At 47.7% G+C, this 14661-nt stretch overlaps 2 protein-coding genes across 2 annotated transcripts; both read left to right on the top strand.

Annotated features, from left to right (window-relative positions):
• The first annotated feature begins 1748 nt into the window (after positions 1 to 1748).
• Positions 1749 to 5420, top strand: LOC102696753 (diamine acetyltransferase 1). Its single transcript, XM_006627743.3, has 6 exons — positions 1749 to 2004; positions 2588 to 2639; positions 3192 to 3275; positions 4432 to 4533; positions 4621 to 4661; positions 4894 to 5420. Exons 1-6 carry the CDS (start codon positions 1939 to 1941, stop codon positions 5062 to 5064), a joined length of 516 nt encoding a protein of 171 aa, XP_006627806.1. The 5' UTR covers positions 1749 to 1938; the 3' UTR covers positions 5065 to 5420.
• A 5037-nt stretch (positions 5421 to 10457) lies between these two features.
• LOC138216029 (diamine acetyltransferase 1-like) lies at positions 10458 to 14237 on the top strand. The gene is made up of 6 exons (XM_069189889.1): positions 10458 to 10851; positions 11527 to 11578; positions 11680 to 11763; positions 12912 to 13013; positions 13120 to 13160; positions 13664 to 14237. Exons 1-6 carry the CDS (start codon positions 10786 to 10788, stop codon positions 13844 to 13846), a joined length of 528 nt encoding a protein of 175 aa, XP_069045990.1. The 5' UTR covers positions 10458 to 10785; the 3' UTR covers positions 13847 to 14237.
• Positions 14238 to 14661: the final 424 nt, after the last annotated feature.

Here is a 14661-nt window from a genome sequence, read left to right as displayed (position 1 = left end):
TGAAGCAGCCCGTAAAAACGAGTATTGGGACAGAATCGAGATCCGCACCTGGGATGATCGCCGACAGTGCCTTTTGTACACGAATTCACCACCTCCAATAATGTCCTGATTTGTTGTATTAAAAAAAGGTGAAGACACGTTTTTGAGCGGAGTTTTTCCTGACATGTAAAGGCGTTCTTTCACTTTCACCTTTGATTAAAATATGCATTTATTTTTACATAATTCTCCTATTTCAGTGGGTATACAGTACATCACTGTATGAGGCATGCATTGTGAATTATTTTCTAACCGCACTGTTTTCGGGTGAAATGAGGCGTTATCTTGCAAAACAGAGGTTCAAGTTAAAGGGGGGGTAATTGTGCTTCTGTTGTATGTCAAGGCTCAAACTCCTTGCGGACTCCTACGGCGATTTACTTGTGCACTTTGATGTCTTAATAGTACGTCTCTAGATCCATTTGTTGACCCTGCTATTCTGCATTCTTTCTCGAAATGAACCCATTGCTCTTTTCATTGTGTTTCAAGGAGATCACGGGGCATTTGAGCTGGGGCGCCAGTGGCAGATGTGGAGCTCTCGCCTGACAGGGGACGAGCCGGACTCGTCGGCCTGATCCGTCAGGTGGGCTCCAAGCCGCCCCGAGCCGCCCCGAGCCGCCGTCCTTCTGTGCGCTTTTGCGCGAGCACAACGACCGGAAACATCGGAAACGTTTTCTTTAACGATGTTTTTACACCGTCGTTTTTCCCCCCGTTTTCTCCAAAAATCCGAATGGCAAATTTTTTTAAAAAAAAAAGTATATTCCCGCAGGGCGGTAAAACGTTTGCCCTTCTGCGGAGCTGCCCGGCTCTCCGAAGGGTAAGTGACGAGCCATATAGCATTCACAAACACCCCTCGAAACAGGTGGCATTTAAAGAGGAGAAGGAGGGGAGGGAAAGGGGATTTAAAAAAGTACATATTCCACTCTTGTCAGATCGTTGGGGGAGGTGTTAAATGTTTGACAGAGAGCCGCGGCGCTGTGATTTTCCGAGCCCGCCCTGCTGTCTGACACACCGGGGGTGGGGACACAGGTGTGCACTCAAGGTCCTTAATGCGGCCCGCGGGGAGGGGGTCATTCCGAGTCCCGTGACTGGTCAGAACTCTCCCGATTGTTCTAGAACCAGCGCCCCCCCAGATGAGCGGCCCCGCCGCTTCAGCATCGGCGCTGGCGACTTGTTGCCCGAGGTCCTGATGAGACAAAGGGACAAAACGACCCTTCCATCGGGCGTTAAGATCCTCAGCACTTGTAAAAACAAACGGCAAGTCGGAAACAGACACGCAAAGTAAACCCATAAGTACACGGACGTGATATTTTTTAAAATTATGTTTGCGACGCTACAGCCAAACGTGCACTACAGTTGTACAGTACAGTTTCTGTTGTTTTTTTTCCCTAATTGGGGCACCAGGCTGCAGAAGCCAACCGCCCAGAAGAAAGGTAAATTTCCACCGTGCTAACACAGCATTCGCTAGGCCACATGTAACAGTTTGGGTTAAATATTGTTTAAAAAGACTCCGTGTGCACCTTAAAAGGGGGAAAAAAAACTCTTTCGGGCTCTAAAGAGGCGCAGAGGACAAACAACAAAGCACTAGCCCTGAGGTAAACAACAAGACATAGTGACGTAGCGGCCTCGATAGAGATTGTGATTGGTCATCAGACAAAGAGCAGACGCCAAGCACCCGCCCCCTCCCCCGCGGAACCTATAAATACAGGCTCCCGGGTCGGAAGCGCTCAGTCTAGCGCCGTTCCGAGCCGCTGCTGTTGGATGTAATCGGTTCACACGGGGGTCTGGGTCCCAGACTGTCAGCGGAGGGGGTAACACTCCTGGGAGCCGAATGAAGAAACATCTCCTGCTTCTCTTCACATTCAGAGGACTCGTGAGAAAAGGGAAAAAGAGTAAAAGAAGAAAATGGCCAAGTTCATATTGCGGAAAGCCGAGCCCAAGGACGTGTCTGACATACTGCGACTCATAAAGGTAAGTTCCGGTTTGGCTTGTGACGCGTTTTTGTTTTTGTTTTTGGGGTGTTTTTTTTTTTTTGCAGGCCTCTCCAGGCAGACGGACAGTCGGCACCCGTCTTGGAGCACCTGAAAACGTTTCCTTTATTTATCTTTTTTTTTTTTTTGCAGGCCGCGTTTCTTTACGGTTTCTTTCTCGGTGCCGTTACGCAGGTGATAAACGAGGCTGTTTTTTCTAGTCCGACGGCCAGGGTGCAGGCCCGTCTCCCGACGCACCGTTTCCTCTTTATCGGTACAGGGGACCTGCAGCCACGTAAGGAGACGGGGGGGGGGGGAGAGAGGGGTAGGGGGATGGTGGGTGTTTTGACATTTAAAAAACAAATCCTAAGCTCGGGTTGGCGGCGAGTAACAAATGCCTGGAAGTTGAGTTGGCGGTTTGCGCAGGAACTAGTCCCGGGTATACATCCCCTTGACCACCCACACCTCTCCCAAATATCGCTTCCCCAGGCTGGGTCCTGCTCCCTCAGACCGGCAGGTGCGTGGGTCCCACAGCCGGGGCGACCCGGGACTTAACGGGGCTCTTCTGTGGTCTTGTTTTCCAGGAGCTCGCGAAATACGAGGAGATGGAGGATCAGGTCATATTGACCGAGAAAGGTACAGTTTGCCAGCAGCCGCACCGCCGAGCGGGGTAGTCTCTGATCAGACTCTGGGCCTGCATTGCTGGCCATGCAGAGAGAACGGGCAGCACTCCCAGGCCCCTCTCAAGTCACATGAGCCTCCCTGAATTTCTTTCCCATAACGTAATAAGCGTCCCCGTCCATCCCACACAAATATCCATGTAGGCTTGCTGTGTGTTGCTGAATGCTGCTGAAGTGCTACTGCTCAGTCAATCCTCGCTTTGTAGATGGCCGTACAGGGGTGTCCTTATGAAAGCCCTGTCAATCTGTTATGCTAAGGATTGTTTCCCTGTCACGGGGGAAGAGGGTGGTGGTTCGTAATGGGTCGGATTGTAGACATTCAGGTTTGTACTCCCAGCGTCGCTATTTTTGCCCAGAAGCGTTCCCGGGAGCCATTGCTTAGCAATCAAGGAAGTGGCCCAGCTTCTTCAGCCCCGATCTCCCCCAGCCGGCTCGAGGCGTCTCGCTCACCAGCCCGTCTCCTACTCCAGTCTTTTTTTTTCTTCTCCATCCTCCCCGTGTTCCGCAGATCTGCTGGAAGACGGCTTCGGAGATCACCCTTTCTACCACTGCGTGGTTGCAGAAGTGCCTGAGGACCGGCGGACAGCTGAGGGTACTTTTTTTTTTTAGGGAGTATTGCAATTCCAAAGCTCCGCTTTCATTTCAAGTAATGCATGATCACGTTTCCTTGAGTGTGGGTTAAGATGCGATGTGCACTCCTCTTTCAGGTGTGGTCATGCATTATTTGTGCAGTGTGGCTAGGATATCAGTCTGGCTCCTATCTTTAGATAGGACTGAAGTATGCAGTGTCTTCTCTAGCTTTTCTTATTGTTGCAGTTGCACATAGCATTTTATGGGATGTGCAAAAAATGGAATGTTAAACTTGCTGCTGGTACATTAAGATTCGGATGAACGTCCAGTGTTTTGAAGCAGAAGGGTGGCTTTTTTTTTTAAGTTGACCAGATTGCAGAATGTTGACCCTGGCTACTGAGTTTGTAACCCTGTTGAAGTGTATTCTCTCTAATTTATCCCCAATCTTCAGGTTACAGTCTCTTGCTTCGACATGTACACAGCCCTTGGCGTGTACATGGGTGGGCGGGGAGGTAACTGAAAGATCAGTTACACAGTAACATACATGATCGTAACACGCCAGGTAAGGCCCACAGGACTAGCGCCATGCCCCAAACTGCACACGGTAGCTCAGAACATGCCGGCAGCCCTCTCTATTAAGAGGGTGCATGACAGGTCCTGGAGAAGGTTTTGTGCTCTTTTTGTTTTTAAGAGCTGCACACAGGCAAATTCTGTGGCTGTAGAGTTCTTCCAAATTCAAATGTTGGCAGCGATGACCCACACTCTTCACTGTGGAGACTTCAGTTGCAATTTAAGCATTGTTCCACCTCCAATGCAGGTCAAAAAGTTATTCAGTGCGTGTATTTGTAATCCACTGGTATCTTCGATTGGCTGCGCAAGGATGTTTCTCAGTCTTGACTGTATTCACAGTTCACCCTTTTTATATCTAGAGTTTAAGACTTATTCTGAACTGCCGTGTAGATCCGATAGCGATCTTGTTGGTTTTTGCTTCAGGGGACAAATAAGTCAAGCAGTCCAAGTCGGCGTGACTTGAACATGCTGTTTAATTGACAAGTACTGTCCCCCAGAACACAATCATGCATGGAACATGTCCTCTTTCCTCAAATTTGTGGTTGCCCTCTATTAAATGTTAATTTAGCCTGGAGAACCTTCTCTAATTGTCATGACCTGTTTTCCAGGTTATAATGTTGTAGGATTTGCCATGTACTACTTCACCTACGACCCCTGGATTGGGAAACTGCTGTACCTGGAAGACTTCTATGTCATGAAAGAATACAGAGGTAATTTTAAAACTGACATGCTGCTTTAGCTTTTCACGTGGGACCTGTGACTTCGTTGATTGTATTCAACTTGTTTTTCTTTTCCAGGAGATGGTATTGGGTCTGAAATCCTGAGGTATCTCAGCCAGGTAAGGCTGGCTGACTTTTGGGTGGTGGGGGTGACGTTTTTGGGTCCTGTGGTTTACATTGTGGAATGAAGTACTGGGAAACAAGGGAGTGGCCTTTTAGTGTTAAGTGACGTTTCTGGAGCTCCTTAGTCTTGGCTCAGTGGTAGCACGTAGAGATTGTGGACTGTTCCCAAGGGATGGTCAGCCTTGGCTCTGCATGGGGTGTCATTGTTTTTACTTGTCGTTCCGCCAGACCGCAGTGAAGTCGCGCTGCAGCAGCATGCATTTCATCGTGGCCGAGTGGAACAAGCCCTCCATCGAGTTCTACAAGCGGCGCGGCGCCTCGGACCTGTCCCTGCAGGAGGGCTGGCGGCTCTTCCGGATCGACAAGGAGTACCTGCTGAAGATGTGTGCCGAGGAGTGAGGGCCGGATCCGTGGCTGGGAAAACCGGGAGCCCTTCCATCTGGAAATGGGAGCTTTTTAAAGCTATACAAACCTTAAGAAATTTCGCATGCGTGTTGACCTGTATCCTGTCTTCTGCTTTTTGACATTTTTACTATTTTTATACTAGTAGCACAAGTATGCCTATTTGCTTAGCTTACAAAAGAACTGAATAAGACCGTACTAACTCAGCATTGTAACACTGGTTTATGCTTGTGGAGACTGTTCAGTTGAAAACTAGAATTTGTCACAGCTTCGGTTAGTGTTTTGTGTTCTTGTAGATCAGTAGTGTATTTTGTTGACTTATGCTCTTAAGTAAAATGAAGTGTTGGCATGTCTGTTTAGTCTTCATTTTTAAGTGACCCCATCTCATGTCGATTTTATATTTTCAAGCTTTGAAAGTGCTCACGGCATTAAGGGTTCACAGCAGTTATCCATGGGATTCTAGAACTAGGGAATGGGATAAGAAACTAAAACTATTCATTAGGCAAGCTACCATTAGGAGGCCCACATTCTTGTAACTGAGAATCATATTCTCCTCCACAGCCATAAACAAGTGAAACATGCTGACCTCATTTTGCCAATTTTAGTGGCCTCTAAAGTATGTTGGAAAGGGCTCGGCAGCTACATGGGTGTAAGACAGTATGTGTAGTAACTTGCGCTTGAACTCTTGCATTTAGAATGTTTTTTATTAACCCTTTTTTGACATCCTACTGTGTATTTACATATAAGATCTGGTTAAAATCTCCTTATACACTTAGTGGATGTTGCTTGAACAAGTCACGACTGGCAGCTTTAACTATAGTAATTTTCTATTTAAAAAAAACAAAGGAAGTCTGTGGGATACAAATACGGCTGTCCAGCCTTTTAAAGAGCTGTAGTGAAATGGGGCTGTGCAGTGCTGGAGTGAGAACTGGTGTAGATTTTCATTCTTGCTTGCTCAAGCAAAATCAGACCTTTGTTAGACCACATCAGCGGCGTTGCTCTTCTCCCAAGTTGCTGGCGTGTTAAGCAGGGTTCTCACTTGCTCACCGTTGCTGGGTTTCATTGCTGCAAAGGTCTGAAATAATCCTGAATTGAATCTGCGGTCTGCTTGGTTAGAACCTAGGCAAGTTTTTCTACTCCTCAGTGCTTGGGTAATTTAAAAGCTCCCATCGTGTAGTTAAAAGAATCCCCCACCACCACCACATTAGGAACTGGGAAAAGGGTCAAATTAACCAGGTTTGTTGATTTCTAATGAGGTTTTTCAGGTGTACTAACCTGTAGGGGGTTGGGGGCCCCAGCACTGGGGAACCCTACACTGAAGATGCTAGGCAAACTTGCACAAAGACTGGCCTTCCATGTTTAGTGTTGAGGCCTGCACTCCAGCAGCAAGGGAAATGGAGAGAATGGTGAAGAATTGCAACTTGCTTTCAAGGTTAGCTTGTAAAAGTTGTGTTCTTGAGCCAGAGTTTTTTTTTTTTCTTTTAATCTTTAACAAGCTACAGTGTGTGCTTTTCACATCTTTACACCGAGGTCGTGTTCTTCGGTTATTAAATTACTCATGAGGAGACCAGGTAACTTTCCGTGAACTCTCTGCACTTACAGTACTGTTCACACTTGTAAGGATTCACAGCTGCCATTGTACTGCGGGCTTACTTGACCCCAGCTCACAGCTTGTCTGCATGACTGTTTGGTGGAGAGATGATGTATACATTAAGATGGATCAGAATAGCCCAGCCATCTTCTAATTACAGACAGAACTACAGAATGGAAGCTTGCAATGTTAACCAGGGGGCATTGTTCAATATCCTGCTGTGCAAGATAGAGGGGTGGTCATGTCACTGGTCTGCTGTGGACAGGATTCCCAAAGTCCTGAATCATTGATTCAGAGTTGGTTGGAATAAGTTGACCTGGGCTCTCCTGGTTCCTAGCAAAAATGGTGCAAACAACTGGAACACCCTGGGCACTGACACCAGTGAAGCATGACTCTCCTTCAACAGCTGCTGAAGGACTGTACCTGCACATGTTTGCGAAGCCTGTTCTTCCTATCGATCAGGCTCTTGGAATAAGATCCTGCTCCTGGAAAAGCTGAGTAGCTCAATAGAAAGAAGCTAATTTCTAATGCACATTTGTCAGCATTAAATATTCAATATTGAATGGCAAAGTGCCTTTACAGTAAAAACAAATGTCTTTAATGTATGAAGAATGAGAATGTATCTTTTCTCTGAAGATATGATAAACTGTAAACTTTGAACCATGAAATTGCTTTGAATGAGTAAGAACCCTGCGTTGGATGATAAAATAATAGGCTTCTGTTGAACATTAACAACAGCTAAGTTGTGCTCTTCATGAGGATCTGGTTATATGGGTATTAATAGAATTCACTGAAATGCATGGAGCATTTGTTTTTTTTTTCCAGACAGAAAATACTAGAGTATTTGAAAGGATTTCAAGAAGCTGTCTTTCAAGAGTTAGACATTCTGCTTGAAGCTTGAAGAACAGATTTTGCATATTTCTAATATCTAATATGCATAATCTAAAAGTAACAGTGGGTGTCACTATTTTGCATAAAAAAGGAGCAAGGAGCAGGAGTGAGCCCGCAGAAACAGAACCATGCTCGCTTCCCTTGCAGAAGAAGGTGGGTTCAAAGCCGGGCTGACAGGGGCAGGGAATACTGTGCACAGGAAAGCGAGCCACACTGTGGAGCAGCAAGCTAATAGTCACAACAAAGACTGGAGATCTGCAAAGGCGCAGGCACCTTCGACTGGTACAAACTGGAAATGATTGCAGGAGAGATACTGTATCCGTCTAAACTGTTCTGCCGAGTTGCTCAAGTTGTCAAAGCAATACAAGTCCTGCCGAAGGCACAGAGAAAAAGTAAAGAAAGGAGGTTGCACAAGACCCTTCCTGTGGGCAGCCCTTGTCCTTGACATCTGACTCTGCAGCCGCGCGTGGGGGTGTTTTTCTGTGAGCCCGTATGTGCACGAGAAGCGCTGTGTTGTCACAACTGACCGTTTCCATTGTGATGCACTCAGCCACAGCGGACGTATAGCCAGAGGCCTGGAAGAAGTGGTTATATGAACAATTCTGACATCCATAACATTGCAAAGGAACCCTCTTTCATCGGGAAACAGACGCCAAACATAAAATGCTTTCAGCTCGGTTTTACTTTTCACTTTGATTCTTCGGTCTTTAGAAGAATCAACCACAAAGTCCTGTGGTCTCTATGTAGAGCAGAAATGATAGCTCTGCTCTACAGTATATAAGGCTATCAGGACAGCACCTTGCACAAATGATAATGAAAACGTACAGTACATGTAGATCCTGAAGAATACCAAGAGAGGGGAGATGGCTTCCTTGAGGAGTGTGTAGAAAAGGCTTCTTATAGCGATACTTATAGACAGTATAAGGAAGAATCGTGTTTCAGTAAATTGACAACTACATTTGTCAATTGAATCGTGTCTCAGTAAATTGACAACTACACAACCACTGAGGTGACAACACTGCCTTTAGAGAAACACTCAAGTCCCACTTTCTCTGAATGTTTTACAACTCCACATCTGTATCAAGGGGCCCCTCGGGCCTCCAGGGCACAGGGCACTGGGAAAGGGGAGAGTCTTCCGTTGTGTTGGAATAACAGCCAGGATGTGGTAGCAGATATCCCACATCCCTGGGCAGCACCATTTTCCTGCGAGCAGATGGAAGGCGATAAGTAAATCAGATCAGATCTGATTTCCAGTATGTAAAATTTTAAACGTATTGTGTTCTGACGTCATTATAGTCATTATATCTGGCAGCGTGCCTTCTTGTGTTTTGTTTTCGTTCCCTTGTATTTACATTATTTGATGTTAAATTCAAGTTTTTAAAGAAAGCGCTTCACCAGGGGTGCAGGGGCGGATTAGCGAACAGCCTAGCATAGGCTGTAGCCTAGGGGCCCCCGATTGTCCAGAGTATTTTTTTAAACGGACCTGTGGGCCCCCAGCGGTCCATAAAAAAACCGTTGAATAATTTGTGAACCAATGATTGGTTAGATGCAATGGGTTCGCAGTTCAGATTTATTTTTGGCGGATTCGTCGGGTGATTTCTGGTACAAGTTGGCGGTAGCCAGCCTCAAAATGTGCGACAGAAAATATGATAGCGGGGCGCGAAAACGAAACGCACGGCCGTTAAAAGAGCCGTGTGAGCAGGATCGACTTAAAAAAGATCCCCAGACTGACTGGTTATTTCAGGTTTGCCGAGCCGGACCCCGGTCCTGGGTTCACGGCTAACGGTGCAGACAGTGCTACAGCAACCGCGGTTGAGAAGTCAGCCGCAGCTACAGTAGCTCTGGCCTGGGCGCGGTCTACTGTACATCCACGACGCTCATGCGGACGAGCAGCTCCCGCGACGGGATCAGAGGAACACGGGTCGGAGGCCGAGCCGTCCGAAACGCCACCAAAATCTCCACAAGACCCGGGAGCCGCCGCCATGGCTGTTGGACCTGCTGCCGTGGAGCCAACAGAGGCCGCAGCCTGCCCAGGTGAAACAGGTGGACAGAGGCGGGCATGCTGGGCCACATCGGGCCCGGAAACCCGCGTCAAAACCCGAGACGCGGATGTTGCAGCGTCAGAAAGACAACATCAACACCAGAAGAGGTATTTCGCCAAAACCCTCTTCAAAAGAAAACTCGGAAACGGCGAGGCGGGTGTGTGTCAAGAGGATGGCTGCTGTATCCCCGCCTCGAAGGTAGTGTTTTGTTTCGCATGTAAGTTGTGTGGGGACAGCGACGATCAGTCCGGACTCGCCGTAGGCTATAGCGACTGGACAAATGCATACGTTATGCGCTGCGCTGATAATGGTCTGCTAGATTCTGGACTAAAACGACAGTTTGACAATGAATACGAGTGTTGGACTAACGTCTTGGAAAGGTTGGTGGCAGTGGTGAAGTTTTTATAGCAGAGCGAGGGGCGCAGCGACAGAGGGGACGTGCCCTCGGAAGTTATCAGCGAGTTTGATCCCTTCTGGAAAGCCCATATGGAAAAACATCTCATCGTCGACGCCGTGTATTGCCTGATTTGAGTCCGTTGACTGCAATGGGCTTGCTCGAGTGGGGTGGGGTGCCCTGCTGTTCTCGAAATAACGCGCCCTGCTGTGCTGACCTTCTTGTTGTCAGCTCGCAGGTTGGCTGCGAATCTGATTTATTGGTTGTGTTGCTGGTATTGCTGGACTTGCATGACAGGCTAGTGTCTGTATATTTGGGCTCCCTGTGTACGTGTGTGTTCCCTGTTAGTGCCCCCTCACATTCCGTTTGAATCGCAGTTAGCAGCTCTTACTCCGCAAGCGTCACTGAATAATTACAGTTGAAGAATAATTGTTTTCTCTCGCTTTCCTCCGCCGGCCGCGGAGCCGGGAGGCGCGTGACTGCGGCGCTTGGAAGCGGCGACGTCACAGTTTCGCCGGGGCTGGGCGATATTAAGTTGCTCCGGACCTGACTCAGCCGGCAGATTGCGAAACGGCTCCTGCTTGCGACTATAAATCGGGGACGACTGGGCTGAACGGGGTCCCATTTCAACCGGCATCGCCGCCAGTCGAGCCTGCATGTAATCGGTTCGCACGGGGGTCTGGGTCCCAGACTGTCAGCGGAGGGGGTAACACTCCTGGGAGCCGAATGAAGAAACAACTCCTGCTTCTCTTCACATTCAGAGGACTCGTGAGAAAGGGGAAAAAGAGCAAAAGAAGAAAATGGCCAAGTTCGTCTTGCGGAAAGCCGAGCCCAAGGACGTGTCTGACATACTGCGACTCATAAAGGTAACCAGCGAGGGCCGGTGAACTGCTGCTTGAGAGCAGTAGGCGATATACGATGGGAAATGAGTCTTAAAAACATTTTATTCGCGTCTTCCATGTGTTTACCTTATTATTCTGTGGATGTTTGTGTAATATATCCGGTGTAATATATCAAATCGGCCCCTTAAGCACTTTCAGTCTTATTAACATGTACGCTGGCCCTGTTTGTTTTTCGTACAAGCCTAACTTTTGCTAATGCGAAGCCGTCAGAATGATTCCCGTTTTCTGAAGCGACAAAACGCCACGATCGTCACGATTCCGCTTTGGTTACATTTTCTGTTTGTCCGGCGAGAGCTTCCGCTAAAATGAGCCCAGACCGCAGAGATCAGAGCTGCTTACGAGCTTGGAGACCGCTGGAGCTCTGTCTGTGAATCCGCACCACTGTCTGTTCTGTGATTCATATATATATATATTTTACTGTAACTGTAAAACACTTGATGAGCGGGATGTTTAACGGTGTTAAATTTAGTATATTAAACACGCCGTATATTTTCGACGGTTCGAGAACACCCCTTTTTGGACAGTTCTAGCTGTCGGATTTAGTGGACCCTCTCTGAAAAGCGCCGAGCTCGATCAGTTAAGTGCCGTTGCCCGACTGATAACTTTTGTTTCGTCTGTCCTGTTTTTTTTTTTTTCCAGGAACTTGCGAAATTCGAGGAAATGGAAGATCAGGTCGTCTTGACCGAGAAAGGTAGGAGCGGTGGGACACGGCCTTTTGAGATGTGGACACCCGTCCCCGGTATTATCCCCGGTATTAACCCCTCTCTGCCCGCGCCTCCGGTCTCTCCGCAGAGCTGCTGGAGGACGGGTTTGGGGAGCTGCCGTTCTACCACTGCATTGTGGCTGAAGTTCCCGAGGAGCAGCAGACAGCCGAGGGTACGGATTGTAAACCTCTTTTAAACACGTGTACAGTATGTGCGCTCGGAGACTTTCGTGCAGAGTCAAAGGTTAGTTTCAACCTCAAAACACATCTAAGAACCGTTTAAGAGAACAAGGAAGTGAAAGGGAGTTCAGAGTCTCTGTTCAAGTTCCAAGTCCAGTCCTGCTGAGTCAAATGGTTTCTAGTTTTCCAGCCATGGCCCTTAATAACCTGATTGAGCACACACACGTTATCTGTGTAATTGGACTGTTTGAAGCCCTTCCTTGTTCTTAAGAAGCTGGAGATCTAGATCTATAGACCCTGCTGGACTGTGGCCTTGAAGGACCAGAGCTGAGTCCCCATGCTAGGGGGATTTCTCTGACCTGCGTGGGCTCAGCTTGGCTGTACAGTATGTCTTTGCTGGACACTGGCAGATTTCTAGCAAAGGCTAACGGGAAGAATCGCCAAATTTAGATTCTAGGACCTACTGTACGTCTCAGAGGGGTGATGGAAACTACGACACTCAATACATCACATTGCCTTTCGCTCCTCTTCAGAGTTTGATTTTAAAAGGTCTTCTGAAAGTATTTTCTCTAACTTGCCACCGGTTTTCAGATTACAGTCTGTAGCTTTGCTGTGTGCTGTTATCCGTTCAGCAGAAACATACATGATCATAACGCGTCACTGTCCAGAGAGTACATTACGTCTGACAATCCTGTGTACATACAGTGGTGACAACCTTTGTCTGAAACGGGTTTTTCTTGTTACTGATGCCTCTTCTAAATTATTAATAAAACAGTGTCCCAGTCAAAGGAGGAGGCAGGTAAACTGATCTAGTCTGGCACGGCCATTGCTTTTTGGGTAAAGGCTGCCCTCATTTTCTGTAATTAGAGATCCCTGCACCTCTTCCCAGCTGGCCAGATAGTATGATGGTCAGGTGTCCTTGTCTTGCCTGGTGAAGCCACTATTATTATAAGCACAAGCAGCTTGGTATTTTTTTTATAGATGGGTGTGGCTGTTTAATGATGCTTTCACAGGAACGTTCAGCGTGCCAAAGAGAAATGACACTTCTTTCCTAAGAGTCATTCAAATATGGAGTTCTGTAATTCTTCTGACAATGACAATGAATGCTTCAAGACTCATTGAAGGTTTCCTTCTGCTTTAGGTTACACTGTCGTGGGATTTGCCATGTACTACTTCACCTACGACCCCTGGATTGGAAAACTGCTGTACCTGGAAGACTTCTATGTCATGAAGGAATTCAGAGGTACTGTGTGATCGTCATTAACAAATGAGTGCCTATGTCCTGAAATGCCAGCATTATTTCAGTTTTGCCAGATATGCTGACTAGTCCTGCGCTGCCTGTTTTTCAGGGTATGGAATAGGATCAGAAATCCTGCGGAGCCTCAGTGATGTAAGTGCTTTTGTTTCGAACGCCTGTCTGCTTTTCCATTTTCCAGAACGTCACACACAGATCTCAGAGCCGCGTGCCACAGAACTCCTTTTGCACCAACGCAACGGACCCTGACCCGCTTCCTCGGTCCGATGGACTCCGTGTCCGAGTTTCTGTCCCGGATGTTGGAAGGGACGAACCGTGGAGAGGCAGGAGAGCGAGAAGACCCTATGCGTAGTGGCGAGACGGGGCTTAGCCCGGGCTCAGCTGTTAGGGGAATGCCGTATAGAAACCTTTGCCCTCAGGTAGCCGACGTGGGGCGACCTGGTGGTAGGCGGGTCTCAGGACATCCGAACGTCAATGCTGAGCGAAGGCAGACTGAAAGACCCGGAAGTATATAGCCCCAGAGAGAGAGGGAGAGACACCGGAAGGAAAGCCGAGAACCGGAAATGAGAGATAGGACAGAGAAGGAGCGCCCGATCTGTTCCCGATCTTATTATTATTTCCTCGTGTCGTTCCGCCAGACCGCGGTGAAGTCGCGCTGCAGCAGCATGCATTTCATCGTGGCCGAGTGGAACAAGCCCTCCATCGAGTTCTACAAGCGGCGCGGCGCCGCGGACCTGTCCCTGCAGGAGGGCTGGCGGCTCTTCGAGATCGAGAAGGAGTACCTGGTGAAGATGTCTGCCAAGAAGAGCTGCAGTCAGTGAAGCCCTGGCCCACACGCAGGAGGAGGGCTCCAGTTCTTCTGTGACAACGCCTTCTAAGAATCTCTCGCTCTCTCAAATTTGTATTGTTATTTTTTCTAAGAATGCACGACTGCTGATTGTTTTATGTTTATTTGAAAATGTGTATCAGAAGTAGTTTTGACAGCTTTCAGTCCCTGCAAGGTGCACAGAATTAGCGTGATCTTGGGAAGCTGTTATCAGTCAGAAGGGAGTACTGTTTTTGTCTTTTTAATTCATTTTTGTATTCTGTGCTTTCCAAGAGGACTGTCAGATCACAATGGAAGAGGTAAAAGTAGTGACCTTTCGTTTGTCGTAAGAGTGGTAACATCCATTGTGTGAGGTCTTGATGTGATTAATAAAGTTCTGTAGAAGACCATGGTTTTCTGGAAATAACTGCCGCATGCCAGTGACCGCAGTTACCATCATTCACGTTGGATGTTTCTCCTGTTGAAAAGCAGAGCCTTTAGGGCTCTTCCAGTGCACCGCTGACCTCCTCTGTTTTGAGAACAGCGGTTCGATTGCGCAATCTGTGTGGTCATGTGTTCCCTCCTTCTCATGCTTCAGAGCTTCTGATGCAGCTCCACAGCTGCTGCCACTGCCAGGAACGGGAAGTGACTGGCTCCTGTGATGATTTTGTGCAATTATTATCTACAAAAGTAGTTCAATCTGGGATTACAGGCTGGGCACATCAAAAATAACTGTCGAGTCCCAGAGATGAAAAGTGCTGCAACAGCATTTCCCACCTCACCTGAAGCTGGTCCTTTATCAAGTGGAGAGGTCCAATAATTGCATTACAA

This window comes from Lepisosteus oculatus, chromosome 5, assembly GCF_040954835.1.
Source record: "Lepisosteus oculatus isolate fLepOcu1 chromosome 5, fLepOcu1.hap2, whole genome shotgun sequence".
Classification (NCBI taxonomy): domain Eukaryota; kingdom Metazoa; phylum Chordata; class Actinopteri; order Semionotiformes; family Lepisosteidae; genus Lepisosteus; species Lepisosteus oculatus.
Note: the sequence above shows the minus strand (reverse complement) of the source record. Positions and strands in the feature narration are given on the sequence as shown.

Bases quoted from the DNA above. Each gene is read 5' to 3' on its own strand.
- LOC102696753 (XM_006627743.3), top strand. From the start codon at position 1,939: ATGGCCAAGTTCATATTGCGGAAAGCCGAGCCCAAGGACGTGTCTGAC. The intron at 2,640-3,191 runs GTACAGTTTGCC...CGTGTTCCGCAG, and splicing joins GGTCATATTGACCGAGAAAG to ATCTGCTGGAAGACGGCTTC. The intron at 4,534-4,620 runs GTAATTTTAAAA...TTTCTTTTCCAG, and splicing joins TGTCATGAAAGAATACAGAG to GAGATGGTATTGGGTCTGAA.
- LOC138216029 (XM_069189889.1), top strand. From the start codon at position 10,786: ATGGCCAAGTTCGTCTTGCGGAAAGCCGAGCCCAAGGACGTGTCTGAC. The intron at 10,852-11,526 runs GTAACCAGCGAG...TTTTTTTTCCAG, and splicing joins ACATACTGCGACTCATAAAG to GAACTTGCGAAATTCGAGGA. The intron at 11,764-12,911 runs GTACGGATTGTA...CTTCTGCTTTAG, and splicing joins GGAGCAGCAGACAGCCGAGG to GTTACACTGTCGTGGGATTT.